At 46.8% G+C, this 27,871-nt stretch overlaps 2 protein-coding genes across 2 annotated transcripts in view; one reads left to right on the top strand and one right to left on the bottom strand.

The window, feature by feature from the left end:
- Positions 1-27,111, top strand: part of CD81 (CD81 molecule) — an 81,677-nt gene extending 54,566 nt beyond the window's left edge. The window contains exons 3-8 of the mRNA XM_005288985.5: positions 6,556-6,653; positions 18,588-18,662; positions 22,536-22,652; positions 23,553-23,654; positions 24,365-24,463; positions 25,911-27,111. Of these exons, the coding sequence (XP_005289042.2) occupies positions 6,556-6,653; positions 18,588-18,662; positions 22,536-22,652; positions 23,553-23,654; positions 24,365-24,463; positions 25,911-25,973 (554 nt within the window). The 3' untranslated portion in view covers positions 25,974-27,111. The remainder of the gene's footprint in view (positions 1-6,555; positions 6,654-18,587; positions 18,663-22,535; positions 22,653-23,552; positions 23,655-24,364; positions 24,464-25,910) is intronic.
- Positions 9,095-13,959, bottom strand: LOC135983361 (uncharacterized). Its single transcript, XM_065594680.1, has 2 exons — positions 12,984-13,959; positions 9,095-11,989 (listed from the first exon to the last, which is right to left on the bottom strand). The coding sequence occupies exons 1-2, from the start codon at positions 13,558-13,560 to the stop codon at positions 11,514-11,516; spliced, it is 1,053 nt and encodes a 350-aa protein (XP_065450752.1). The 5' UTR covers positions 13,561-13,959; the 3' UTR covers positions 9,095-11,513.
- Positions 27,112-27,871: the final 760 nt, after the last annotated feature.

A 27,871-nucleotide genomic window follows, 5' to 3' on the forward strand; every position in this document is an offset into this window, starting at 1 on the left:
CGGCCCAGCGCACCCCCCTGCTACCCCGGACCGGCTCACGGCCCCGCGGCCCAGCGCACCCCCCGGCGGCCCGGACCGGCTCGCGGCCCAGCGCACCCCCCCACTACCCTGGACCGGCCCGCGGCCCAGCGCACCCCCCGGCGGCCCGGCCCGGCTCCCGGCCCCGCGGCCCAGCGCACCCCCCCCGCGGGCCCGGCCCGGACCCCGGCCCGGCACTGCGTCCCCGGCTCCCCGCCCGGCACCACGCCCGGCCCGGCACCATGCCCCCGGCCCCGCGACCCCGGCCCGGCCCCGGCCAAAGAGGCCCCGGCCGAGCCCTCCCTCCCGATTTTCCAGGACATGCCCGGCTTTTGGGGATTTCCCCCCGGACGGGGATTTGAGCCCCCAAAAGCCGGACATGTCCGGGAAAATCCGGACGTATGGTAACCCTAGGAAAATATGCAAGGACACCCCTCCCCCAAGTGACTCAGTGGCTTGATTCTTGAACTTTTGGCACTGCCTTTCCCTCAGGAAAGCTGCTAACTTGGTCACTGTGGAGTCTCCAGTGTACAAGAGCGTATTGTCTGATGATTTTTTTTTTTTTTTTTTGGTTTAAATAAACTGTAGAGAAGCATCCCACTCTGTTGGCTTCCAGTAGCTTCCATTGCTCTGGCTCTTATAAAGGCCATTTGTTTGTGTCTTAGAGAGAAACTGGCTTGAGTCCCAAAAGCCTTTCAGCCTTTGTGTCGCTTTCGGAGTGCAGTCCAGCCATCCCGATGCTTTCCCCACTAGGCTATCCGCCCTCACTTCCCCAGAGGAACAACTTCCATCCTCTGGACTTCAGTTAGGAAACTCCAAGTAGGACATGGGGTCTGTTGTACTGAAAATCCAGCTTCTCCGGCGCCTGGATTTTCTTCCCTACCATGAATTGATACAGAGCTTGGAAGTGGGGCTGCATCCAATTCCAGATTCCTTTCCAGTGGGCTAGAATCCAGTTCGGGTATTTCTTTTTTTCAGGGACTGGGCCTAGAGTACATTACAGGCAGACTCTGGCATCCTGTTCAGATTCTCCTTTTCATTCAAGGAAATAATCAGCATGCTAAAGGGAACTTCCTATGCTGGCTGCAACTTCATTATCTACAGACAGCTCATTAGGGAGAGTGGCAGAGAAAGCAGGGATTCTGTCCCTGCTGTCTGTCTGCCCATGCTTCTGGGTAGGACTGAGAGTACTGAGAAGCAGCCACACAACAAGCTGCTTCTGGCAGAGACCCAGGAGTTTGGCCTGGCCAGTCCTTAAATCTCTGAGTGCAAAAAAATAACTTTCTCCCTCATGCTCCCACTGAAAATGGGAGAACTCTCCTCCTGGCTTTGCATCTGCATTCTGTCCCGAACAGAGCTGAGCAAGTTTAATGGATTTTTTTGTTTTGTTTGTTTGGGGACAGAACTGATTCTGAAACATGTGGCGGGTGCGGTGAGGAATCCAGTTTGCTTCAAGCCAAAAGTTTGTTTGTTTTTTTCCCCAAAATTTTTTGTCATACAAAAATCCTGAAAAACATAATTTCATAATTTGACTGAAATGTTTGACAACTCAAAGCCAAATTTTTAAATGGGTTTTTTGTTTGTTTGTTTGTTTGTTTTTTCATGTTTTGATTTGGCCATGTTCGGGTTCGTTTCACCCTTTATATTTTTAAAATTGGCCAAATTTTGAAATGCCATTTCTGGAGAAAATGGGTCAAAATGCAGCATGTTGACTTTTAAAAGAAGTAGGGTTTTCCCCTCAGCCAAAACTATTAATTGAATTTAGGGTGACCAGATAGCAGCTGTGGAAAAAAACGGGACAAGGGGTGAGGAGTAATAGGTGCCTATATAAGTCCCCAGAAACGGGACTGTCGCTTTAAAAATGGGACATCTGGTCACCCTAATTGAATTCAACACAAACTTGTGAAAAGTTGCAGAGCACCAAAAATTGCATTCTTTTGACAAAAACAAATCTATTAATCAAAAAAAGTACTCCGTTCTCGTCCTGAATGACACACTGCTTTGACCACAGTCCAGTGTAAACTAAAGACAAACCTCCCCCTGTTTTTCCCTCCCAACACCCCCCACAACACTTACTAGGATTTTTGTTAATGGGAGAGTTACCCTCTTCCCTTCCTTCTCCCCTCATTGACCCATCTTCCTCCTCTAATCCTCCTTTATTTCCAATTCTTTTAATATAACGATTTAGCGGAGTTTGTCTCCACAAATGCATGGTGTTCTGACCTCTAACATTGCCTACAGCACAAGCTGCTCCACCACTTTTTCCGCAAAGGGGGATACAAGATCTTTCTCTACCCTCCCTCCCCTCATTGAAGTTTTGACTCTGAGGGCAGCGAGACAGGATTTAGCGAGATCCGTTACAGAAAGGAATTCCTCCAGTCAGCTTGTCTGTCTTTAAAAACTTTCCCTCTGTCCCTTCGGTTAGTCCAGTTCAATAATACCTGAGTTGTCAAAGCGCATGCAGAGAGATGAGGGGGAGTCCAGAGCCCTCCACTTTGTCACAGGTAGTTAGTCTGCCATGTGTAACTTTATCTCCTGTGTCCATTTGTCATGATAGCTCTCTTCTCCTGATTTAATGGTAGTCTGTCATCAATCCGGGTCTGTGGAGTTGTATGCTGGCCTCCTGCCAATCTTCATCTGACAAGATTGTGTTAATGCCTTCCCATCACCTCTTGCCCCTCTGTGCCTCCTCCCCATGCACACACCAAAACACTACTTCCCCATCTCATAGGCCTCCTAACAATCTGCCTTTGCATCAGTCGTTCACCACTTGACCTTTGGCAGCTGAGCTGATGTTTGAATTGGAACAAACTCTCAGGCTCACAAAATTCTAACTATTGGCACTTCCCCGTGGCTCCAAATCTTCCCTTCCATGGTTTACAACTGCAACAAGCATCCTTGCCACCAGGCGTTGCTCTTGCCCCTTCCTGACTCCTGCTCCAGTTGACAAGTCTCTGTGACCCACCTAGTTTTTCTGTGTCCCCCATGTTAGAGTGTAAAGCAGATTGTCACCAAGGTTGGCAGTTCCTGGAAGCGCTTCAGGGGAAACACACCAAGTCTTCCTGGTTGTGGGGGAATGGAGTAGTTCTCAATGGGATCTGTGTGACCATTCCAACCAGCCTGAGAGTGGATGGATGCAGAGGTACTCAGGTGTAGAGGAAAGAGGATGGAGGGGATACTGAAAGAGTGTTGTTTCTATTGCAGTAGCACGTAGAGCCCCGGTCATGGACTGGGATCCCATTGTGCAAGGTGCTGTATAAATACAGTCCCTATATCAAAGAACTTAAAAGCCCCATTCTTAAAGAACTACAAAGCTGACACTATAGGAGTGAGCATTGTGGATTCTGATGGTAACCAGAATACTTGACGCTCACAGGTTGTGGTTTGGAAGAGTGCAGAAAGTAAGTTGGCTTCCTCCCACATTAATTACTTTGTCTTTCAGTGACCATTACCAGTCCATTGCCATGAGGAAGTCAGAGTCACTGACTGCAAATCCCATTGGGTTTCATGGAGTGGAACTTCCTTCTGCGCCTGACTGCCTCAGTGCAACCCTTGTTGCCTTTGTTTCCCTTGCAGCTGGTTTCCTCCAATTGCTGGTGGCTGTACATAGCAACATCTGTTACATAAATGCAACATTAACAATGAGACATTAAACACTCCTAAAGTTAGCAGAGTCCAAACATTCAGGCTGCTCCCACAGTATTATCTCTGCCATAGAATGATAGAAATGTAAGACTGCAAAGGGCCCCAAGAGGTCATCTAGTCCAGAGGTTCTCAAACTGGTGTGTGTGGAATGTATTTGGGGGGAGGGGAGAGGAAATGTACTGCGCACATTCAGAGCTGGGTGGCTGGAGAGCAACGGCTGCTGGTCAGGCACCCAGCTCTGAAGGCAGTATCATCGCCAGCAGCAGTGGAGAATTAAGGATGGTGCGGTATTGCCACCCTTACTCAGTGCTGCTACTGGCGGGCAGCGCTGTCTTCAGAGCTGAGCACCCGGCCAGCGGCCACCGCTCTACCTTTAGAGCTGGCCAGCCAGAGAGCGGTGGCTGCTGGCTGGGCACCCAAGGGGTGTGTGTGTGTGTGTGTGTGTGTGTCTGTGTGTAAACTACTACAGATACAAACTGGAGGAGGAGTCTTGATCAAATAAGTTTGAGAACCACTGATCTAGTCCATATCCACTGTGATGAGGCAGGACCAAGTATACCTAGACCATCCGTGACAGGTGTTTGTCTAACCTGTTCTTAAACCTCCAGTGACAGGGATTCTATAGCCTACCTCAGAAATATATTCCAGTATTTAACTATCCTTATCCTTAGAAAGCTTTTTCCTAATTCCTAACCTAAATCTCCCAGGTGCTGATTAAGTAGATTACTTGTCCTACCTTCAGTGGACATAGCAAACATTAATCATCATCCTCCTCATAACAGCTCTTAACATGTTTGAAGACTATCGTCAGGTCCCCCTTCAGTCGTCGTCTGGTTTTGGGTTTTTTTCCCCAAGACTAAACATGCCCTGTTTCGTTAACCTTTTCTCATAGTTTAGGTTTCCTAAACTTTTTATCATTTTCGTTGCTCTCCTCTGAACTCTCTCCAATTTATCCACGTCTTAAAGTGTGACACCCAGAACTGGACACAGTGCTCCAGCTGAGGCCTCACCAATGCTGAATAAAGCAGGACAATTGTCTCCTGTGTCTTACATATGACATTCCTGTTAATATACCCCAGAATATAAGCATTTTTTGCAACTGCATCACATTGTGGATTCATTTAGTTTGTGATTCACTGTAACCCCCAGATCCTTTTCAGCTGTACTACTGCCTAGACAGTTATTCCCTATTTTATAGGTGTGCATTTGATTTTTTTTTCCTTCCTAAATGAAGTATTTTGCATTGGTCTTTATTTAATTTCATCTTGTTGATTTCAGACCAATTCTCTGTATTTCTCAAGGTTGTTTTAATTCTAATCATGTCCTCCAAAGTGCTTGCAAGCCTTCCCAGACTGGTGCAATCAGCAGATTTTATAAGCATACTCTCCACTCCATTATCCAAGTCATTAATTAAAATATTTAATAGTACCAGACCAGGACAGACCTCTGAGTCCCCACTAGGTACGTCCTCCCAGTGAATCATTGATAACTACTCTTTGAGTAGGATTTTCATCCAGTTGTGCATCCACCTTTTTAGTAATTTCACTTAGACACCATTTTTCCTAGTTTGAGAATGTCCTGTGGGACTATCTCAAAAGCATTACTAAAATCAAGATGTATCATGTGTATTGCTTCCCCACTATCCACTAGGCCAGTAACCCTGTCAAAGAAGGAAATTAAGTTGGTGTGGGATGACTTGTTCTTGACAAAGCCGTGCTGGTGGCTGAGTTTTACTGAACCACATGACTTACTGTAGCATAGTTTAGTTACTGCTCTATATTGCATAGTTGCTGCTGATTCATTTAAGTAACATCTTAGGGTACCTAGAGCTTGGGATATCCACCTCTTTTGTTCTCAAAAATCCAAAGTGAAATAAACAAATACTGCACCCAGGGTTGGATTTTCCAAAGTGTTCCACACTGACCTAATGTTACTCCCATTGAAGTCAATGGTAGACTTTTTAGTAGGAACAGAGCTAAGCCAATGATGTGCACTTCTGAAAAACCCACTCTTAAAACCAAACAATACATTTTAAGGTTTACAAGGATAAAAGGAATCTAAACCACTACACTGTGGGAGCTACCTTCGCTTCTAGCATTTTGTTACTTTTGAGTGCTCGAGTTCCCAACCTCAGCATTGCACTGCCTTGTTATTTGGAGGGGTAACTGTTTGCTGGTTTGATTTTGTTTGCATGTTTTGCCTTTGGTTTCACTGACTTTAAATTTTCTTTTCTTTTCCTTTTTTTAAATAAAGACTGACTTGGCTTGAGGTGCTTACAGAGATCATGGGCTTCTTCAATCTCTTAGATTTATTTATTGATTTAAATAAAACCAGTTTGAAATTACTAGCTTCCGGCACTTTTGGATTCTGAGGTGTGTGTTCACACACGCTTCATTTTCACACTCAAATGATCAAGTAGACATTGGCTCAAACTGAGAAATCAGCTATGGGCATTTTCATTTGAAAAAGAAATCTGTCTGAGGCAATAATATGCAACTTCTTAATTTTTGTAAAGGATGGGTATTAGGAGTGGCTTGAAGCAGATATTGGAACTCAACCTTAACTAGCAGGTTAGCATAAATGCTAACATTTATGTTCTATTATATTTTTATTATGTCTGTTGAATTTTAGTATGGTGTTTTGTTTTGTTTTTAAAGGAAAGTATTCATAAGAGTGAATGGCGCCCCAGCTATAGTACTTTCTCTACACGTCTCTGCTCATATAACACAATCTTGACTTGCAGCACCTCCTGCTATGCTTCTCCTGGGCCATAGTTATCCAAACTTGTAATTAGTTTTTCAGAGTGCTAATATCTAGTTAAATGATAGAATGTTTCTGGTGAAGACTCTTCACTAACATGTTTGCCCTACCCGTGTCTCTCTCCTTTTGCAGGGATCTACATCCTGATTGCTGTTGGTGCAGTGATGATGTTTGTGGGGTTCCTGGGATGCTACGGTGCTATCCAGGAGTCCCAGTGCCTTCTGGGAACGGTAAGAGACACAAATGCTTGAACACTACATGGTATCAGGCAGATCTCTTAACAGATCTAAAATTTTGTTTGCGGGAAGTAGTGGGAGTCGTTTAAAACTGGACTGAATGGAGTACTGGAGAGCAGCATGTAGGGAAAGAATGTTACATTGGCCACTGGATAAGACTAGCTCTCTCCGGTCTTTAATAGTCTATGATGATGATGGGAGCTAAGCTTTCGGACACAGACTAAAGCAGGGATCTTAAACTCCCGGCCCGCGGGCCATCTGCGGCCCGAGAACCTCCCCACTGCATCCTGCAGAGGAGAGATGCAGGCAGACACGCTGCCAGCTGCAGGTGCCACCTCCCCTCCTTGCCCCTGCAGCTCCCATTGGCTGGGGGAGAGGAACAGAGATATCCTCACTAGTCGCCAGGCAGAGTTAGCCATGGAGGCAGCATCATTAGTTGCCGGGCAGAGTCAGCCATGGAGGCAGGGTCACTTTTTTCCACAATAAGAACAGGAGTACTTGTGGCACCTTAGAGACTAACAAATTTATTAGAGCATAAGCTTTCGTGGATTACAGCCCAATCCGAAGAAGTGGGCTGTAGTCCACGAAAACTTATGCTCTAATAAATTTGTTAGTCTCTAAGGTGCCACAAGTACTCCTGTTCTTTTTGCGGATACAGACTAACACGGCTGCTACTCTGAAACCCTTTTTCCACAATGAATATAAACAAGTCAAAATACCGAACACAACTATCTGATGAACACCTTGCTGCAATCCTGAAGGTTTCAACTGCTCAGTCACTGAAGCCAAACATCAACAAACTGACAGAACTGAAGTGTTGCCAGGTGCCTGGCAAACACTAAAAACTCTGACAGGCGAAGAATTGTATAAACAGTTTTATTATTTCTAAGAAATTTGAAATAAAAAATACAATATAAACATTTTCTTCTCTGAACACCATGTTCAGTGACATTGGCCTGCTGGGAGGATTTGAGGACTGGCACTGGCCCTAAGGTAAATTGAGTTTGAGACCCTTGGACTAAAGGTGTAAATAGCTTCAGTGTTCTCGGAGGATGAGTGTAGTCTCCCTGGGTACCACTCTTTCTCTACCACCCCCTGCTCTTTTGGAAGTGAGATTCCCTGTGAGTGTCAGAAGAGGAGCAGTCTCCCTTGCTTTCCAGCCAGCTCTGGAGTTTGCACTGTGCAGTTCTGGACTGTCAGAAAGTTTGTGCTGCTAATGAACATCACCAGCCTCTTGCTGATTCCTGGTCTCAGGAAGGGGGCAGGAGCCACCAGTAGGATGGGAGGGTGTAGGAAGCAGGACACACTGAGATTCATCCCAGCAGTCACAGGGAAATGAGGCCAGTTGGGACTTGCTGCATTTATTTGACCCACTCTGAACACAGTGCCTCCAAGCAGCCACAGAGACCCTCCCACTTCTTTCTTACCTAGTGTCCCCTACAAACTGCCCAAACCCTGGAAATCAGTTTCTGCCTCAAGTGGATAATCCAGTTCCTTAAAGGTTAACTGGCTGTGCTGTGGCCCTGAGTAGGTGTTTGGCTAAAGCTTCCTAGAGCACCACAGTGAGGTGGTAAATGCTGGGAAATTTGTTATTCAAGCAAGCAAGCATTATCAGCGTGATCCTACAGTTCAGGACTCTGGGCAGGTTCTGTTCTATTAACATTTGCACAAACTCCAAGCCCACACAATGCTGTTGTCCCCATTCAGCTTGACCTCCACCATATCTCTTCCTCTCTAACCATGGAATTCCAGTAGGGACTACTCAGTACCTAAAACTGGGCTAGGTGCTTTAGATATGTGATAAACAGTTGCCAGTTCCTCCGTTTATACGGTCCAGTATATATCTATCAACAGGGGAACCTGCATAATGGAGCCCTGGTAAACTAAACCATTGAAGCGTGAAGATGATTGTGCTGCTTGTAAAGAGAGGGAATCTTAGCCAATCTTAGTGTTCAGAGTGGGAAGTAAGTCTGGATTAATCATCTGTCCAGCTTCCTGAGTTTTCAAAATAGACTATTCCATGATATTTCCAGCTTGTTCTTGTGAAGTTTTGGTACTTTCAAAATCCAGAACTACAGAGCCATAAAAGTTTGAAAAATAAGAGGTGAATGAGGGAACTATCGATTTCTGAACTTTCTTTGACTCTTGCAAGTTTTGGTCTGAGCTTTGGGTGGAAGTTCATGTCTGCATTGAATCCCAGTGCTGTAAAGGACTCTGGCTGGAGAAATTCCAGCGCTCCAGTGTGTTCATGGACTGCCTGTAATTAAGACACATTGCAATGGTACATCCTGTGTATTCTGGGAAAGAAATCTATCCTTATGAGACAGCTTCCTGCTGCCATCTCTGTGTGTATGTCCTTAAAGAAAACACAGCACCCCAAAAGCCTCTACTTGTGGGGGAGTTTATTTGTTTAAAATTAGTCCTAGGCTGGGTTGTAATCTTAGGCCTTGTCTACACTACGAGAGTAGTTCGATTTTACTTGCATCGAATTTTTGTAATCGATATTGCAAAGTCGAACGTGTGTGTCCACACTAAGGACAGTAATTCGACTTTGTGCGTCCACACTAACGGTGATAGCGTCGACATTCGAAGCGGTGCACTGTGGTCAGCTATCCCACAGTTCCCGCAGTCCCCTCTGCCCATTGGAATTCTGGGTGTAGCCGGCAATGCCTTCTGGGTAACAAAATGAGTCGAGGGTGCTTTTGGGAAACTGTCGTCATCCGTCCATCACTCCCGCCCTCCCTCCCTGAAAGCGCCGGCGGGAAAACAGTTCGCGCGCTTTTCCAGTCATTGACAGCGCGGACGCCACTGTACTCCGAGCATGGAGCCCGCTGCGACCATCGCTGCAGTTGTGGCCGCTCTCAACGTCTCGCAGCTTATCATAAAGGTTTCCCTGAGGCAGATGCAGAAAAGTCAGGCAAGGAGGCTACGGCACCGCGGTGATGTCCTGAAGTCTGAGAGTAGCACAGACCTGTCAGAAAGCAGGCGACCCAGCGCCGAGGACATCACAGTGGCAATGGGTCATGTTGATGCCGTGGAACGGCGATTCTGGGCACGGGAGACAAGCACTGAGTGGTGGGACCGCATAGTGCTGCAGGTCTGGGATGAATCCCAGTGGCTGCGAAACTTTCGCATGCGGAAGGGAACTTTCCTGGAACTTTGTGAGTTGCTGTCCCCTGCCCTGAAGCGCAGTGACACCCGGTTGCGAGCTGCACTGAGTGTACAGAAGCGAGTGGCCATAGCCCTGTGGAAGCTTGCAACGCCAGACAGCTACCGGTCAGTCGCGAACCAGTTTGGGGTGGGCAAATCTACCGTGGGGGTTGTTGTGATGCAAGTAGCGAAGGCAATCGTTGATGTACTGCTGCCAAAGGTAGTGACCCTGGGAAACGTGGAGGCGATCATAGATGGCTTCGCAGCGATGGGATTCCCAAACTGCGGTGGGGCCATAGATGGAACTCACATCCCTATCCTGGCACCGGACCACCAGGCCACCCAGTACATTAACCGAAAGGGATACTTTTCCATGGTGCTGCAAGCACTGGTGGACCATAGGGGACGTTTTACCAACATCTACGTGGGATGGCCGGGCAAGGTTCATGACGCTCGTGTTTTCAGGAACTCTGGTCTGTTTAGACGGCTGCAACAAGGTATTTACTTCCCGGACCACAAAATAACTGTTGGGGATGTGGAGATGCCTATAGTCATCCTCGGGGACCCAGCCTACCCGCTAATGCCCTGGCTCATGAAGCCCTATACTGGCGCCCTGGACACTGAAAAAGAACTCTTCAACTACCGGCTGAGCAAGTGCAGAATGGTGGTGGAGTGTGCTTTTGGCCGTCTCAAGGGGAGATGGAGAAGCTTACTGACTCGCTGTGATCTCAGCGAAACCAATATCCCCATTGTTATAGCAGCTTGCTGTGTGCTCCACAATCTCTGTGAGAGCAAGGGGGAGACCTTTATGGCGGGGTGGGAGGTTGAGGAAAATAGCCTGGCTGGTGATTACTCACAGCCAGACAGCCGGGCGATTAGAAGAGACCAGCGGGAAGCGCTGTGCATCCGGGAGGCTTTGAAAGCAAAGTTCCTGAGTGAGCAGGGTAACCTGTGATTTTATAGTTTGTGTACTGAGAAGCTAAACCTGCCCCCGTTTCTTTACCCAGGTAATGTTGACTATCCTATCCAGTTACATACCCCCTTCACCCCCCCTCCAACACACGTGTCGAAATAAAAATAGTTCTACTTTGTTAAAGCACACCGTTTTCTTTAATACTGTTTTAGCGGGAATTTTTTAAAACTGGGACGCAGACTGTGGTGCGGGGCGGGTCTAGTGTTGTGATGCGAATGCAGCTTCTAAACTCAAGGATTGACAGGCTCCGCTGCGGTGGGATGCTTGTTTCAACGGAGCCTGTCACCCCTCCTGATCGGGACTGTGTGTATGGGAGGTCTATTTGACTTTGTGGCAGGGGGAGGACGGTTACAGATCCCATGCTGTGTGGCTCTGTGATCCTGTCTAAGGACCGGCGCTTAAGATCTGTAACTGCCCTCCCCCGCCACAAAGTCACAGAGCAACCCACCCCCCCCAACATTACATCAAAACAACCTCCCAGACTAACCGGGGCAACTAGTCACTGCATCACTGCACTGTGTATGTGCCCTGCTGCTGTGCCTGCCCCCGACTATGTACCCTGCCAAAGGAGACTGTCCTGTCCAATTTCCAACCCCCTTTCCCCTCCTCCTCCAAAAGAACATGATTGAAACAGTAGTTAACAGAAACGAATTTTTTATTATCAACTACACATGGCATTGGGAGGTGAAACTTGGACGTGGGCTTGTGTCAGGCGGTAAGGAAAGAACTTTTCAAATTTTGGGAAATGAGAGCCTTCTGCTACTAGAGCTCTCTGCAGGGGTGGAGTGAGAGTTAGCAGGGACTCTGCCGCCTCTCCTTCTTTGCACTTTGGGTGAGGTGGGTATGGGACTTGGTGGCGGGGGAGGGCGGTTAGAGATGGACTGCAGCGGGGCTCTGTCCTCCTGCCTCCGTTCCTGCAGAACATCCACAAGGCGCCGGAGTGTGTCCGTTTGCTCCCTCAGTAGTCCAAGCAGCGTTAGAGTCGCCTGCTGGTCTTCCTGCCGCCACCTCTCCTCCCGATCCATGTTGGCTTGGTGCATTCGGGTCAAGTTCTCCCGCCACTGGGTCTGCTGTGCTGCCTGGGCTTGGGAAGAGGCCATAAGCTCAGAGAACATGTCCTCCCGTGTCCTCTTCTTCCTACGCCTAATCCGCGCTAGCCTCTGGGAGTGTGATTCCAGGCTAGGTTGTGAGACAGTCGCAGACGGGGCTGTGGAAATGGGAAAAAGGGAGTGAATTCCTCTGAAAGATAAATGTAGTTGTGAACAAAGAACATAGTCTTTCTCTGTGAACAAGACCATGCACAGCACCTTTCACATGCGCACTCAGCACAAGGTCGAATTCTCGGCCTTCGCATTCTGTGCCTGGGGTCTTGAACAGCACATTTGAGAAGCGAGGCAGCACAACGGAATTTCTGTTGCAGGCAGACATGGTAAGCCGTACACTTGTGGCAGTTTAAAACTTTTATATTACCACTGGCCTCATTTCACATTTAAATCAATGTCAGTCCCTGCTGCCAGCAATCCGGCAAGCGGGAACTCTGCCCCTGTCCCACCCCCTCGCGGCTGTCCCCGGGAACGATCCCTTTCGGCTGCCCCTCTCCCGCCTCCACCGCGTGGCTGCAAACCAGCGGTTACAGTTCTGTAAAGGAACGGGAAAGCAGTCCCAACACTAACATTCCCCTACCTAATTAAAAGCAGGTCACCATGGCCGACATCACCCTGATGAGGATCTCCGAGAGCGACAAAGAGAGAATGCTCCGGGAAAGCCTCCAAAGACCAGGGCCGTATGCCGCCCTGCTGTGCAGAGCAATGATCCCCGAGTACCTGATAATCTCGTGGCGCGGCAACGTGTCGTACTTCGGAGGACCCAATAAGGCCGCTCTCCCCAAGAACCTCATGCAACGGCTTTCAAGTTACCTCCAGGAGAGCTTCATCGAGATGTCCCAGGAGGATTACTGCTCTATCCCCGCACATATAGACCGCATTTTACTGTAGCTGCAGTAGCAGGGAATACACAGTAGAGCGGCTTGTGCAGGACAATCACTGAAAACCGGACATTGCTAGATTTCTTTTCAAAACTTGCACTGCCCCTTACTAAACCGTTAAGCGCCTAGGGCACACTAATCATGAACAACCCATTCTTTTAATTGTTAATATTCCTGTTTTGTTAAAAATAAATGTTTAGATGTTTACAACACTTACTGGCTGATCCTTCACCAGATTCTGTGTCCGGGGTAATGGCTGGGGACGCTTCGTAGGGGATCTCTGTAAGGGTGATGAAGAGATCCTGGCTGTCGGGGAAATCAGCGTTGTGAGAGCTGCCAACTGCCTCGCCCTCCTCATCTCCTTCCTCATCTTCCCCGTCCCCTAACATGTCTGAGGAACCGGCCGTGGACAGTATCCCATCCTCAGAGTCCACGGTCACTGGTGGGGTAGTGGTGGCGGCAGCACCGAGGATGGAATGCAGTGCCTCGTAGAAACGGGATGTCTGGGGATGGGATCCGGAGCGTCCGTTTGCCTCTTTGGTCTTCTGGTAGCCTTGTCTCAGCTCCTTGATTTTCACGCGGCACTGCGTTGCATCCCGGCTGTATCCTCTCTCTGCCATGTCTTTAGAGATCTTCTCGTAGATCTTTGCATTCCTTCTTTTGGATCGCAGCTCGGAAAGCACGGACTCATCGCCCCACACAGCGATGAGATCCAAGACTTCACGATCAGTCCATGCTGGGGCTCTCTTTCTATTCACAGACTGCATGGCCATCACTGCTGGAGAGCTCTGCATCGTTGCCAGTGCTGCTGTGCTCGCCACGATGTCCAGACAGGAAATGAGATTCAAACTGGCCAGACAGGAAAAGGAATTCAAATTCAAATTTTCCCGGGGCTTTTCCTGTGTGGCTGGTCAGAGCATCCGAGCTCGCACTGCTGTCCAGAGCGTCAACAGAGTGGTGCACTGTGGGATAGCTCCCGGAGCTATTAGCGTCGATTTCCATCCACACCTAGCCTAATTCGACATGGCCATGTCGAATTTAGCGCTACTCCCCTCGTCGGGGAGGAGTACAGAAGTCGAATTAAAGAGACCTCTATGTCGAACTAAATAGCATCGCAGTGTGGACGGGTGCAGGGTTAATTCGATTTAACGGCGCTAACTTCGACATAAACGCCTAGTGTAGACCAGGCCTTAGACTAGACTCTGGTCTGTTTGGCTTTCCAAGGGAAAATGTTTCACAGCCCTCTCCAGTTAGGGGATTGAGCACTCCATTGGGACTCAGATCCAGGAATGGAACTCAGGTTTCCCGCCACCAGCCTGATGGGTGATCTTAGGCAAGTCATTTCTGTTCCCTGTGCCTCCGTTTCCCATTTATAAAAGGGTGATAATGATCCTGATCTCCTTTGTAGAATGTTTTGAGCTCTCCTCATGAAAAGTGCTATCTAAGAGCTAGATATAATTACTAATAACAATAGAAGGTGAGAGGAACCAAGTGGCAAATATGGCAAGGGTTGTCTGAGTGAGATCCTGAGGACCTTGGGAATACCAGGTTATAGACTTTGTCAGCAAATTCTTGTAAAACCAGGGAACTACTGTAATTGAATACCCTGCCTCTAGTCTAGAAGGAGATTTAATGGGCAGATGACAGAATATATGTGAGACCTCATAGTGAAACTGACTGCTACAGCTGAGATTAGCAGTGCTGACTGCATCCCTCCCTCCCTCCCTCCCACTTTTGCTTGCCAAGGGAAGGCTGGAGGCACCTTGTGAATGACACCTGATAAGCTGTGGTTACATGAGGAAACTGATGCTACTGTGCACTGAGGCATGGAGCTTTCAAGGCAAAGTGTTTTAACCCACCAGGTATTTATTTCCCCTCTGTGACCTCGCTCCCCATGTGGCTGAGGATAATGGGTGTTCATGGGAAAATGTTCATCACACAGGAGTAATACAAGGCAGTCAATGGCATTTAAATTGTCCACAAAAGCCAGATTGGAGACAGAGGCACTAAAGACTAGGAACATGGAAGTGATCTATTGAGAATACTCTAATGCCACAGACGCTATTCTCACTATGTGGCTGGTAGGAGGAAGGTTTTCCTCCGCTAGTACACCTTGAAAGTTCTGTGCTGCTGCCATCTCCACGAATGTAACTTTGGGGAGCATAGGAAGATGCATAAGGAAATGACTATTTCAATGGAGACTCAGGAAGAGAATAACACAAAGAGAAGGTGTTGGTACTAAATGTGCACACCATATGCATCGTGAGATGCAGGATAGCTTTTTGGACGGCAAGAAATAAATCACTCCTTGTTTTGCAGTCCTGTGACCTTCAAAAGATTTCAGGGGCTCCTGTTAATGGAAGGGCAAGCTTTCTAGCTGGACCCTGGGAATGTGGCTTTTGCTATAAGGGAAAATGTAGTAAGGCTCTCGGTTCTGGAGAAGGGTAAGGAATAGACTGTGTGAATTCCATATTACTGGGGAGCACTTTAAGTCAAGGCACTGAGCCTTGATAGCATGTGCCTGAATGGAGTTTTTTTGCTCATGTTTTCAGTATGAGTCGTCAGGCAGCACTGACCAAACTCCCTAAATCCTGCTCCTGCTTGCACTAGGCTCTGTGTGAAATCTGGCCTGGGTTCTCTGTGGGAGGAAGCACCTTTGGAAGTACCAAGTGCCTGGTCAGGAATCTGGAGTGGGTATCTCAGAACATTACCTTTATATAGGAAGAGTTTCATAACTGACTTGCAAAAATGACTAAAAGTGCAGCTTTCCAAAGACATGTAAATAAACACCTTTTTCTCACCAGAGGATACCAACTGCAAGAGTGAAACCTAGTGTCCAGTCTGGGAATTACAGCAGCCTTGCCACAGTTGTTTGGATTAAGTTACAATTGAAACCGCAGTCACTGGCTACAAATGCCTAAAGTTTTCTCTTGTAAAGAGCGCCACTTCTACTTCTTGTAATCCCTTTCAGTTTACATGTTGGAGTCTAGGCTCTGACATTCCAGATCAGAGGCCACAAAAACAGAATAATTTTGTTACAAGTACAGTTTAAAAACTCCTTTTTCCTGACCCCCTAGGATCATTGTGCATGTGTGTGAATGAGTGAAACTGGGAAAGAAACCCCAATTGCCAATAATAAGGTGCTCCCTTTTTTATGATGTATTCTTTCATCTGCACATCCACCTCTTCCCTTTCAGCTTTCAAGAAGTTGGCTGCCAGATAACTAGGACATCAGCCTTTCCCAGCAGCGAGTTGGTCTAGGGAATGGTGTAGCAGTACTGGCTGTGGGAAATGCTCAGAGGACTCCCCACGCCATGCTATCCCCACAGGAATGGAGTAGGAACACTTAGATGGCACTTGACTTGGACCAGTGTGATTTAGCTTCTCTTCTTTCATTAGTCTCCCAAAGCCAGAATAAAAAATTAACCCTCCAGTTCTCCTGGAAACCCAAAGGTCTGTCCCTCGTGGTGGTGGAACAGGAGTCAACAGGGAGACGTTATGCTCAAAAGAGCTTATACTATCTTTGAATGCATAAACAGAGGAATCTCGAGTCGGAGTAGATGGGTTTTTATGCCTGTATTTGGCACTGGTGCAACCGCTGCTGGAATATTGTGTCCAGTTGTGTTGTCAAAAATTGAAGAAGGATGTTGCTAAATTGGAGAGAATTCAGAGAAGAGCCACGAGAATGATTAAAGGATTAGAAAATGTGCCTTTAGGCTCCAGGAGCCTAATCTATCACTATTTATCTTAACAAAGAGAAGGTTAAAGGGTGACTTGATTACAGTCTCTAAATACCTGCATGGGAAACAAATCTTTGATAATGGGCTCGTCAGTCAGACACAGAAAGGTACAACATGATTCAATGGCTGGAACTTGAAGTGAGACGAAATTCAGACTGGAAATAAGTCATATGTTTACCGAGGGTCAGGGTGGATTCTCCACCACGGGCAATTTTTAAATCAAGGCTGGATGTCTTTCTAAAAGACGTGTTCTAGGAATTATTTTGGGGAAGTTCTAAGGGCTGTGTTGTGCAGGTCAGACTAGAATCTAGTCTGTGCAGCCCGCGGAGGGTGAGTAGGCAAGCGGCGGGGTGGGGCAAGCCAACGGCCGGCCGGCGGGTGGGCAGGGTGGTGAAGAGGCCAGTGGCAGGCTGGGGAGTGAGGGTGAGCCAGTGGCAGGGGGCGGGGGCAGCGGCAGAAGGTAAGAGGCCAGCAGCGGGCAGGCAGGCAGGTGAGCTGGCGGCGGACGGGCAGGTGAGCCGGCGGCGGGGGAGGGAGGGGTGAGTAGGCAAGGTGGGGGTGGGGGGGATCACGATCTCAGTGGGCGGGCAGTGGCGGGGGGGGCAGGTGAGCCGGCGGCGGGGGAGGGAGGGCTGAAGAAGCAAACGGGCGGTGGGGGGTGAGTAGGCAAGCCGGGGAGAGCGGGCGGGCAGTGGCGGGGGGGCTTTATACTTGTGGGGGGGTGAGAAGACAAGCGGCGAGTTGATGGCTGACCTGTTCTACTGATCTTGCATCTCATAAAAATTGGTCCTTTTTGCTGCTTTTCTCTGGGCTGGGGATTGTCCGAATGCTGCAAAGAGGGTGTTCCCAAAGGAAGGTGCTTGCTTCTAATCCCGGAGGCCGTCAGTATGTCTGCTCTTCTCTAGTCAGCCCACCTGACAAGTTTGATTGTCCTTGGTCTGGCTCCTAGCCCCTCTCCAAGGGTTGCAGCTGTCTTGGAGGTGTCTGCCTTCCACGCCTTCCTCATTCACATCTCATTCATTCAACAGGGCAATTGATTACAAAGTGGGGGGGGAGATCTTATTCTACTTCTAGCAAAAAGTCATTTTTCTTTTACCTTAATTATACTACCTTAGGGGCCCGCTATAACATATTACCAAGGTTCAATACAAAGTCATATAAAAGTTATACAAAAATGCATAATGCAGAGATTTATCTACAACTGCATTGATTGACTGCCGTATGCAGTAATATAGTGACCCCTGGGTTTTTGAATGAGGCTTTATATTTGGGGGGGGGCGAGCGTCGAGTCGGAGGTGGGGGGGTATTTCGGGGGGCTGGGCGGCGCTGGGGGGGGTGTTTCGGTGGGGCCGGGGGGGTTTCGGCCCTTAGCTGTTTTCTTTGGAGTAATGTGGCCCTCGCCGCTTTACGAGTTGTGCAGGCCTGGACTAGATGATCACAGTGGGTCCCTTCTGGCACTGGAATCTATTAATCTTGTAGAGGGAGGTTCTGGCTTGGCAGGAGTGGAGTATTCGGGTTACGTGCTAATAGGGTGAGGCTGTGAGAACCATGTGTGTTGATATTTATGCAAAAAACTGCAGTAGCTTTGCAGGGCTGCAGCTGCCAAGAGAAACCTCCATCAATCACAGCCTGACGCACTGCTGCTGCTCAGTGGCTGGTACATGCTGTTATCCCCACGCTGGCAAAGCTAAAACGGCTTGTGTCAAAGCAGGAAGCTTGCACAACGTGCCCTGTAAGCCCAGGAAGATTCTTTTTTTCCACAGAGTCCCTCTTCTCTTGTTCTGATTGACGGACAGGTCTCTGATAATCTCTCCCAAACCCAAACCAGCCTGAATGGTTCCCAGAGTGGAATTGCTCAAGGGTCTCTCCCGGTACCATGCATGTAGAATGTTTTTGCCACAGAATCCTTGAGCCATTGAAGCCATGTTGCTATCCCCATCAGTTGAACCATATTTTTTCCCTGGTGGGACAATTCTGCCCCATTCTTCATCAAGTGGAACTGTGAGCTGCCCTTCCCAAAGCCCCTTTCCCTGCCCTGTAGTCAAGCCTCTTAATGTCCCTCTCTTAATCTGTCTTCACAGTTCTTCACTTGCCTGGTGATCCTGTTTGCTTGTGAAGTGGCTGCTGGAATCTGGGGATTCGTCAATAAAGACCTGGTAAGAAAAATATCTCTGAAACCCTTGTTCCTATGCGATCATGTGGTTGTGCAAGAGTCTGCTATGGTTTGGTCCCAGTTGGTGGAAAGATCCTTTTGTCCTTGAGGCATCAGACTGAGACTCAGGAGATATGGGTTCAGTTTCTGGTTCTACCACAGACTCACTATGTGATCTTGGGTAAGTCACTTAACCTTTCTGTGCCTCACTCCCCCTCCGTCCCCCCGTTCCCCCCCACACACACAATGTACAGTGCCTAGAAGAATGGGGCCCTGATCTCCGCTTGATTCTCTAGGTGCTACTGCAATACAAATAACACTAGTGGACCCTTGCATAGTGTTTTGGAGTGTAATGTGGGTGTGCAAAGATATATGCTGGGGGGAAAAAATAAGAGCAAACCTGGCTGATTAGCACGAAGGGAATCTCTGGACTCTCACAGCACCAAACCCCAGTGGGTATTCTTGCTCAGGGACCAGGTTACATTGTAAGAAGGGATCTCTTGCAAATTACTGTTCCTCGAAAGTGCAGTGTACATGCTGTGAATTTTCATCATACCAGGAGCAGATTGCTACTGCCTTAGATTCCGTGCATGCACAAGATATAGAGACCGTATACATGCCAGTCATTGTGTACTAGTCACTCACACATGAGGTGGGAATGATAGACCTACTCCCTGCTAAGCCTATGTGGACTTTTCAGCCTGAAATCTCAGTATTCAATGTCTAACCCTTGGAGCTTCAGGATGAGTATGTGTGTTCTGAGGAGCCTGAAATGAAGGGCATGACCTGAGTAAACTCCCTCCTTTCGCCTCCCCACAGAAGCACCACTTCCCTTTCTGCTCTCTTCCCCCGCCCCTCCTTGCAGACACACACAGCCGCTGCCTTGTGCTGATACCCACCTACCAAGGCACCAGTTCACTTCGCTACATAATGTCACTTGGGTCTCCATGTTGATTCCTCCCTGTCTTCAGCCCTGCACTGCAGTATGCCCTGTCTTCTGGATTGAGATATGCTGGAGGGAAGATCTCTCATCAGGGACCAGAGTAGTGTTCCCTAAAGATTGGGCTAGCTGCACCTTTTGAGTCCGGACTTGCCCCTACCTTTCTTCTGGCACAGTACTCCTCAGAAACTGGTGTAACATGCACGCATGCTCCAAGGATCGACTGTCTCTGTGTGAGAACTTTGGCAATCCTGCAGTGAGGAGGGAATTGGACATCAATATTCTAGTCATTTCACCATCGCGGGGTTCAAGAAGAGAAGGCATTTACTGTGCTTGGAGAAACAGTTAGCATCGGATGGGATGGGGGTGAGAGTTGGAAAGTCAATTGCTTTATTAAGAAGTTTAATTAAACTACACAAGCAGGTGGTTGTCAGTTCCATTTCAGATCCATTTGAGAGACCTCACTCACTCCTTTGTGGATGGAAACATTCAACCAATGATTCATAGTAGCGAAGCATTACTTCATTAGAAAAAAACCTCTGTGGCTAAGGATATGAACCCTTTCAGGATGGTTGTGGGCTATGTAAATGTTACTTTGTCTGGGTATTGTTGGTGAGAGGCCAAGAGGTGACAAAAAGAATAAAGTCCAGTTAGGAATTTGTTATTGATTTTTATGTGGAAGACGCTCTGATACCAAGGGGATGGGCGGCAGTATAAAATCCTAAAGCCCTCATGTCCCGACCCCACTCCCTGGTAGGATCACTGGGCGGGGAGGGGGTGGACAGACAGAAGAGGTGGAAAGAGGCCCCCCAATTGCTCTGGCCCAGGGACCATCAAAACCGTAATCCGCCTCTGGTATAGAGAGAGCATTTGTAGAATACTTGGATATCATTGGCTGAAAGGCAGTATGTAATGAATGCTTATACTTTTTGCCCTTCAAACATTCAGTAGCTTGAAGTACTTTGAGCTCTGTGAGGCTGAGGGGAAGTGGTACCTGCATGCATGCTAATAAGCTTACCAGAGATCACCCCTTCCAACATGGTCTCTGGCAGGACTAATCCTTTAAAACACCTCCCCTGCTTTGTGGTTTCAAGTTCATCACGCTCTTTGCTCAGAATGAGAGCACTCATGAAAGTGTCCATCCTTTTATATGGTTTGGAGGTCTTTGAATTGGAGTATTCAGGAGCAGGTATTCAGACAATAGGTATCTCTACTCAAGGGGTAGCTTCAAAAGAATGGATTCAGACTGGGTCATTTGCATTTCTCTCACCCCCGAGTATTTCCTAGGAAATTCACTTTACATATATTGTTCTAGAAAGTCCTTTGAAGTTCCTAATATCTCCTAGAGATTGCATTAATCTTGTCTTCCTGCTAGAAGTAATTCTTCCGATCCACTCTGTGCTGATTAGGCCTCAATTGGAGCAGTGGTTCCCAAACTGGGGTTCATGAACCCCTGGGGATTCACAAAATGTTACAGGGGATTCTTGGGAAAAAATTTCCTAATGACGGACAGAGCTGTCCCTAGGGACCCTGGGCAGCACAGGCCCCTGGACTTCCAAGAGCTAAGCAGATCAAAGCAAGCAGATCTATCACACTGAGGAGATTGAAACTTCAAGACTCCTTATAAGAAATGGAAAGGGAGATGGATATTTTTTGCTGTTTTTAAAATTAAACGCGCAGCTAGTATTGTTTTTAAAATTATTATGAAGAACAAGTTTAAGCTTTGTTGTAATGTGCATTGTTTGCCTGGACTGCTCAAGACCTGAATGCTTGTGTAGGAGGAACTCTTTGAGTTGGCTTCTTAAATACCTTCATGCTGTTTCACATCTGATACTCCTGGATGAAACATAGAAACCTTGTATTATAACCGGCTTATTCAAAGTGATACAAGCTACAAAAGTGATATCTTGGAAGAATGTTGCTGTTTTTATAATGTAATGAAGATACTGTCATGATAAATAATAATTAATAATAAATACTGTGCAATAAGCATGTTATAACAAATTGTATATTTACAAGATCACTGCTTTTATAATTTATACGCCGGTAAAGGAGAAAATCCCTGGAAATATTCATTTTTAGGAGGGGGTTCGCGAGACCTGACATTTTAGTGAAAGGGATTCACTGGTTGTTGAAGTTTGGGAACTACTGAACTGGAGTATTGTGTCCAGTTCTGGGTGCCACATTTCAGGAAGGATGTGGACAAACTGGAGAGGGTCTAGAGAAGAGCGACAAAAATTATGAAAGGTCTAGAAAACATGACCTATGAGGGAAGATTGAAAAAAATGGGTTTGTTTAGTCTGGAAAAGAGAAGACTGAGAGAGGACATAACAGTTTTCAAGTTCATAAACGGCTGTTACAAGGAAGACGGAGAAAAATTGTTTTTCTTAACCTCTGAGGATAGAACGAGAAGCAATGGGCTTAAATTGCAACTAGGGAGGTTTAGGTTGGACATTAGGAAAAACTTCCTAACTGTCAGTGTGGTTAAGCACTCGAATAAATTGCCTAGGGAAGCTGTGGAATCCCCGTCATTGGAGATGTTTAAGAGCAGGTTATACAAATACCGGTCAGGGATGGTCTAGAAGACTCTAGATGATACTTAGTCCTGCCATGAGTGCAGGGGACTGCGGACTCTTGAGGTCCCTTCCAGTCCTATGATCCCCCACATTTTCAATATAATGAACTCCAAGCGTATTTGAATTAAGTTTGTTAGGTCAGTAAGGTTTATCCAGGATATTATAGGATATTGCCATAATTGTCACAAACACAGCCCAGCTCTTCTTACTCATCTGGGAATGACACCGACAGTGACTTGTGATTAGCTGGGCTGTCTGGTATCTGTACCACTTTGTCGCTGCCTTGCACGGCAGTTGGAAGGATCTGTTTAGATTTATTTTCTGTGGTTGTAAGAGGGATTTTCTTGCTCTCCCTCTTTAGGTTGCCAAAGACGTGAAGCAGTTCTACGACCAAGCATTGCAACAAGCGTTGCAACAAGACCTGTCAAATTCTGATGCAACTAATGCGAAAACTGTGGTGAAGACCTTCCACGAAACGGTAAGGTGCCTGGGATAGCTATGGGGGGGTCTCCATAGGGAATACAATAATCTACCTCCAAATAAAAGGTCCCCAGGTATCCACAAGAGATATGCACCTTGGAGTAATCTGACCAACCCATGTGTGATGAGCCCTCCTTCAGTTTGTGGGACTTTACAGAAGTGGTCAAGAATAAGCATTGTTGTGCATAAACTGCTCCGCCTGTGAAGGAAGAGGCAGTGAGGTTCAACAGCTGGTGCCTTGGACTCAGTGTAGCGAAGGCATTAACATGATCAGGAGCTGGTATCCAGGCTTTCTCAGCACAGGGTCTTTGCTGTGAAGATCTGAGTTAGCTCAAGCCTAGCTGTTGTCAGAGCTTGGTGCAAAAACACCTCTTTTCAGAAGGCTTGTCAAATAACAGACAATGAAGAGCTGAAGGAATGGTGACAGGGAGATGCCAGGTCTGAGTATTTGAACCAAGGGATGGCAAGAACAGGGCCCACTGGAGACTAAATTACATCCTGATCTTAATATTTTGCCCTGGATGTTTAGGCATGTTGTACAGCTACCTGAGATGGGTAGGATGACGGAGGTGCCCACATAGTATTCTGTCTAACATGGAGCACATTGAGTCAGGTCTGAGTTTAAATAAAAGCCCTTTTGTTTACCCTGAAACTATCCCATGCCTCCATTAAATAGAATCCAATGGAAGAGGAGCTCAGCTCAGATTAATTCGTCCAACATTTCCTCTGGCTCTAGCTAGATCTTCTGGGATCTCCAGGGGCCAGGAATACACATCTGGTAGGATTATCCTATCCAGCCACTGCACTACATAGAAATCAGAACTTGAATTTGGAGGTGTGCTACTCTCCATATGAGCCAAGCTGATACCTGCTAATCCTGTGTTCTCTCCACATACAGTTGGATTGCTGCGGTGCAAACAGCGTGATGGCCATAGGCACCTCGTTCGTGCATAGTGATCTCTGTCCAAAGGAAAAAAACTTCTTGGAAACTGTTGTCCAGGTAGGGATGGCTGCTGTTTCTACCATACAGTGTTGGACAAGGGAGCAAGTCCATGGAGCCCTACTACAACCTTGACACACCCTGGAAACTCGCCCTTGCCCTGGTAGGGCAACAGGGGTTGCTCAGTCCCAATTCTTGAATTGGAGTTGACTTCTCCATCACCCTCCGATCAAGAAGGGGAAGAAAGCAATGCATCAGAATTAAACAACCCATCTTCTGTCTTAATATCCACTCAGGAGCCAGTCCTCTCTGCTAGCTGGCAAAGGTGTGGGGGCGGGGGGCGTAAGTGGGGATAGCAAAGGAGTAAGGATAAGAAACTCATCTCCTCAGCTTTGACAGCCCCACTGGAAATGGATGGGCTATTCAGCACCAAACAAATCCTCCACAAGAAGTCAGTCTAGGGTATGGTGCTACTCTTGCATGCTACAGTTAGGGGCTAGGGGTGGCTCCAGCTTGGATGTTCTTCAAAAATGCAGGAAATAAGGTGCTGGAAGCTACCAAAGGGGTGAAATTTTCATTCCTACTGAAATCAATCAGATTTTTGCCATTGATTTCATTGGGCCCAGGAAATTACACCATAACGTTGCATGGGAAGGGGGAGGGATAGTAGAAATATTGAACTCCACTTCTTCCTATACAAATGTGCCTTGGTGCACAGCTAGAGAGAGAGAGAGAGAGAGACTAAGCTGTCTGCATTCTCCTCTGCTTAGGGTCGCCTACCCCAGGATTGTCATAAGAAAATTGATGAGCTGTTTTCAGAGAAGTTGTACCTGATCGGTATTGCAGCCATTGTGGTGGCTGTGATCATGGTAAGTGTGAATATTGGTGCAGCACATTAGGGTTTATGGTTTAAACTCTGTGACTTTCATCTGGATTTTTAAAGTGAAACTATAAATCTAGTGCTCGTGAAAGCATGTGGTTACCACTGGCTCACTAACACAACATGGGCTGTGTTACTCCATGTAGCTCTACTGCTAATACTGATCTGAAACTCCTATTGGGGGTCCCCCCACAAAACTGACCTCTCCTGCCCTGTTTGTCAAGAAAGCCCTTCCGCAGCTGTACCAGTGTACCGCAATCCTGATAGATCCCACTTGTGCCGAGGTGAGTGTTGGCTCCGTGACACAGATGGAGACTCACTAGAGAGTAAGGTGGGAGCCGCCAGACTCGGAGAATTGTAACCAGAGCCATATTTAGTGGCAAGTCTCTGGAGTGTAAAGGCAAAATAACTTCATCTGCTGCACCACCTCATCTCCCTTGAAAACCATTTTAATTCCATCCTTCCCATGATGCACTCCACTTCCCACCTCAGTTTAGGTAGACTAGAGAGCTAGCCAGGAGCACAGCCCCCCTTTCCTTGTCCATTCCAATTCTCATTCCCATCAGTTCTCTCTCTTCTGTTGCCCCCTGTCCTGCAACCAAGACACTGAATACCACAGTAACTGTCTCCAGGCTGGCTGCTCTACTCTGAGTTCTAACTTGTGAGGTCCACAGCAGAACAAGCGGTGGTTATTAATTTTGCCAGGTGCCCCTTTTAGAAACCTAAGGCAATGTTTTTACTCAAAATACAACTAACCTGTAGTGCTCTCTGCTGCAGGATATTACTGAGGTATATAGCATTTTAAATTTTACAAGGGGATTAGACCCAAATTTTTAAAAAACACTCTAGCTGAGATGAAGTTACAAGAGCTCTCTGTCCTGTTCTTCAAGGTGCAAGCGGGTCTCCCAGCTGGAGGAAGCAATTTTATTTCCCCCTACATTTCAGAACTTCTTCAGTTAGTTCATATGAGATTTCTACTCCTTCCTCCAAAGCATCCATTGGCTACTTTCAGAGGCAATATACCAGGACTAGATGGGCCATTGTCCTGTTCTTGCATTGTAAATCATGAGCTGAATTCTCAACAATGTCCAGGCTCTGCTAAGACACAGTGGAGATAGAATGACCTCAGGAAACAGCCAATTGCAGTGCCCCGATCCTGTTGTAGCCAACACTGGAGGAAGTTAGAGCAGCTGAGAGCCTAACTGGCTTACAGTCAGTAGAGGATAGTATAGCATGGCTCTGCCCAGGACATGACCCCCACTTCCTCTTGTGCCAGAAGTGGAGGAAGGATGATGGGGTCCTGGATTAGCACTGCAGACCAGGGAATCAAACTCTGTGTCCTTAAGCTCTGGCCAGGAGAAGATAATGGATGGGGATGTCTTAGATCATTAGGGCTTACAAATAAGAATTTCACTGGTAGCTTTGTCTCCTTACAGATCTTTGAAATGATCCTGAGCATGATACTGTGCTGTGGCATAAGGAATAGCACCGTGTATTGAGAAGTGGAGAATTGGGGGGGAAGATTGGAGATGACCGCGCAAAAGGGACCCCAAGTGCCACCAAGTGACCAGGAGACATTTCAACAAAAGACAAAGAAAACTATGTATATAAATACTTCCAATATTACCATACAGTACTTATCATTGTTACTTTAAACTACTTTTTTTTTAAACAAGTAAAACTTTCCCATGACCTTGTGGCTGAGTTAGTTACACATCAGTTTTGTGTGGTAGGGAAAGCTACTGTACCAGCGATTCTGACCCCCCCCCACCTCCTTTTTTTTTCTTTGTCCTCCCCATTATTTCAGTGATGATGTTTATGATGCAGAAACAGGTACAGAGCAGCAGGCTACAGCCTCTTGTGAGGACAATGAACACCTTTGCCTTGGTTTTTTTTGTTTGTTTTAAGTTTATAACTGGAAACTGAAGCAGGGTTTTTTGTTTTCCTCTCCTTTCCCCACGGTCCTGACTCCATGGCATTCCCTAGCTGCTTATAGGAAAGTTTAACTTGGTGTGCAAAGCCTGGTAGAAATGAGAAGCAGGGGACACAGTCCTCCAAGCTGAGATGCAGCCCAGAGGGATCTGGAGGAGATGGCCGGTTCCAATCAGACACATTTATGTTGCTAAATAAACATGAGAGTTTAATAGTTACAATTTTAAATTCTAACTTTTGCTTTTTTCCCCCTGGGGTTTGTAACTCGTTTAAAAACAAAACAACAAATTGACCCATTCATTTTGGGCTGAACCTGTCTCTCAGGTTCATAGCCTGGGAGCGAATTCTTACCCCATTTTCCCCCCAAATTCTACAAATGACTGAAAAATAAGCCTGCTTTATGTTCCTGCACACTTCTTTCCAGTCATGTAACATGGGGACTGGAGGGGCTTGATGTCCAGTCTGGTTTTGTTAGTTCCTAATTTGAACTAATACTTCTGTATAAAGGATATATTAAAAGGGGGAGGGTAGGTAAGCGCTGAGATCCAGAACACTCAAAATCCTCCACAAAACAAATGCAGGATGACTTTGGGGGTGTCTTCTCATGTTATTTCAAACTAATTTTGTCTTTGCATCATAGTTCTCTTTGATACAGTTTTGCTTGCTCATGGCATATTGTCATATATGCTGTAATTATGCCAAAAATCCCATAACCTGTTAAACATTGTTTTTTAAAAGCCCTTCATTTAAAACCTACCTTAAGAGTTGGAAACCAACTCACTCAAGCTGGGAAATTCAGGATTTAAGAAGGCACCCGTTTGAACATACTTTTTTGTGTAGGTTAAAATCCAAGCTAGATGTTACCAACTAAATGTGTGTGGCTTTAACTGTCTGCCACTCTATTGGACTAACAGGATCACTATTGCCCTGTACATAAGAGGATAGTGTGCGCCTCAAATCCTACGTAATAAAATGTGTGTGTGTGTGTCTCTCTAAAAGATGCTCTATATGTATAGTATCAGAGGGGTAGCTGTGTTAGTCTGAATCTGTAAAAAGCAACAGAGGGTCCTGTGGCACCTTTAAGACTAACAGAAGTATTGGGAGCATAAGCTTTCATGGGTAAGAACCTCACTTCTTCAGATGCAAGAAGTGAGGTTCTTACCCACGAAAGCTTATGCTCCCAATACTTCTGTTAGTCTTAAAGGTGCCACAGGACCCTCTGTTGCTCTATATGTATAGATAGATATATTTTAAACAAAGCTATTTCACTTTTCCCTACCCCTTATGGGTACTTGAGTTGGGGACTGCAGCATCTTGCAGCTGTTGGCTGAGCAGAAGCAGGAAGTTTTTATTCTCAGCCCAGTTAAGATTTGAGGTTCCTTTTGCTTTCTCCCCCCGTCCCTTTAAGAGATGTTTCTATTTCCCTGAAGTGTTTCTTTTGTAACTTTCAAAAGTAAGAGTGTTC

This window comes from Chrysemys picta, chromosome 4, assembly GCF_011386835.1.
Source record: "Chrysemys picta bellii isolate R12L10 chromosome 4, ASM1138683v2, whole genome shotgun sequence".
Classification (NCBI taxonomy): domain Eukaryota; kingdom Metazoa; phylum Chordata; order Testudines; family Emydidae; genus Chrysemys; species Chrysemys picta.

Excerpts from the sequence above, each read along its gene's own strand:
- LOC135983361 (XM_065594680.1), bottom strand. The coding sequence starts at position 13,560 with ATGCAGAGCTCTCCAGCAGTGATGGCCATGCAGTCTGTGAATAGAAAG. Across the intron at positions 11,990-12,983 it reads ATCTGGTGAAGGATCAGCCA|CCCCGTCTGCGACTGTCTCA; the intron begins GTAAGTGTTGTA and ends CCATTTCCACAG.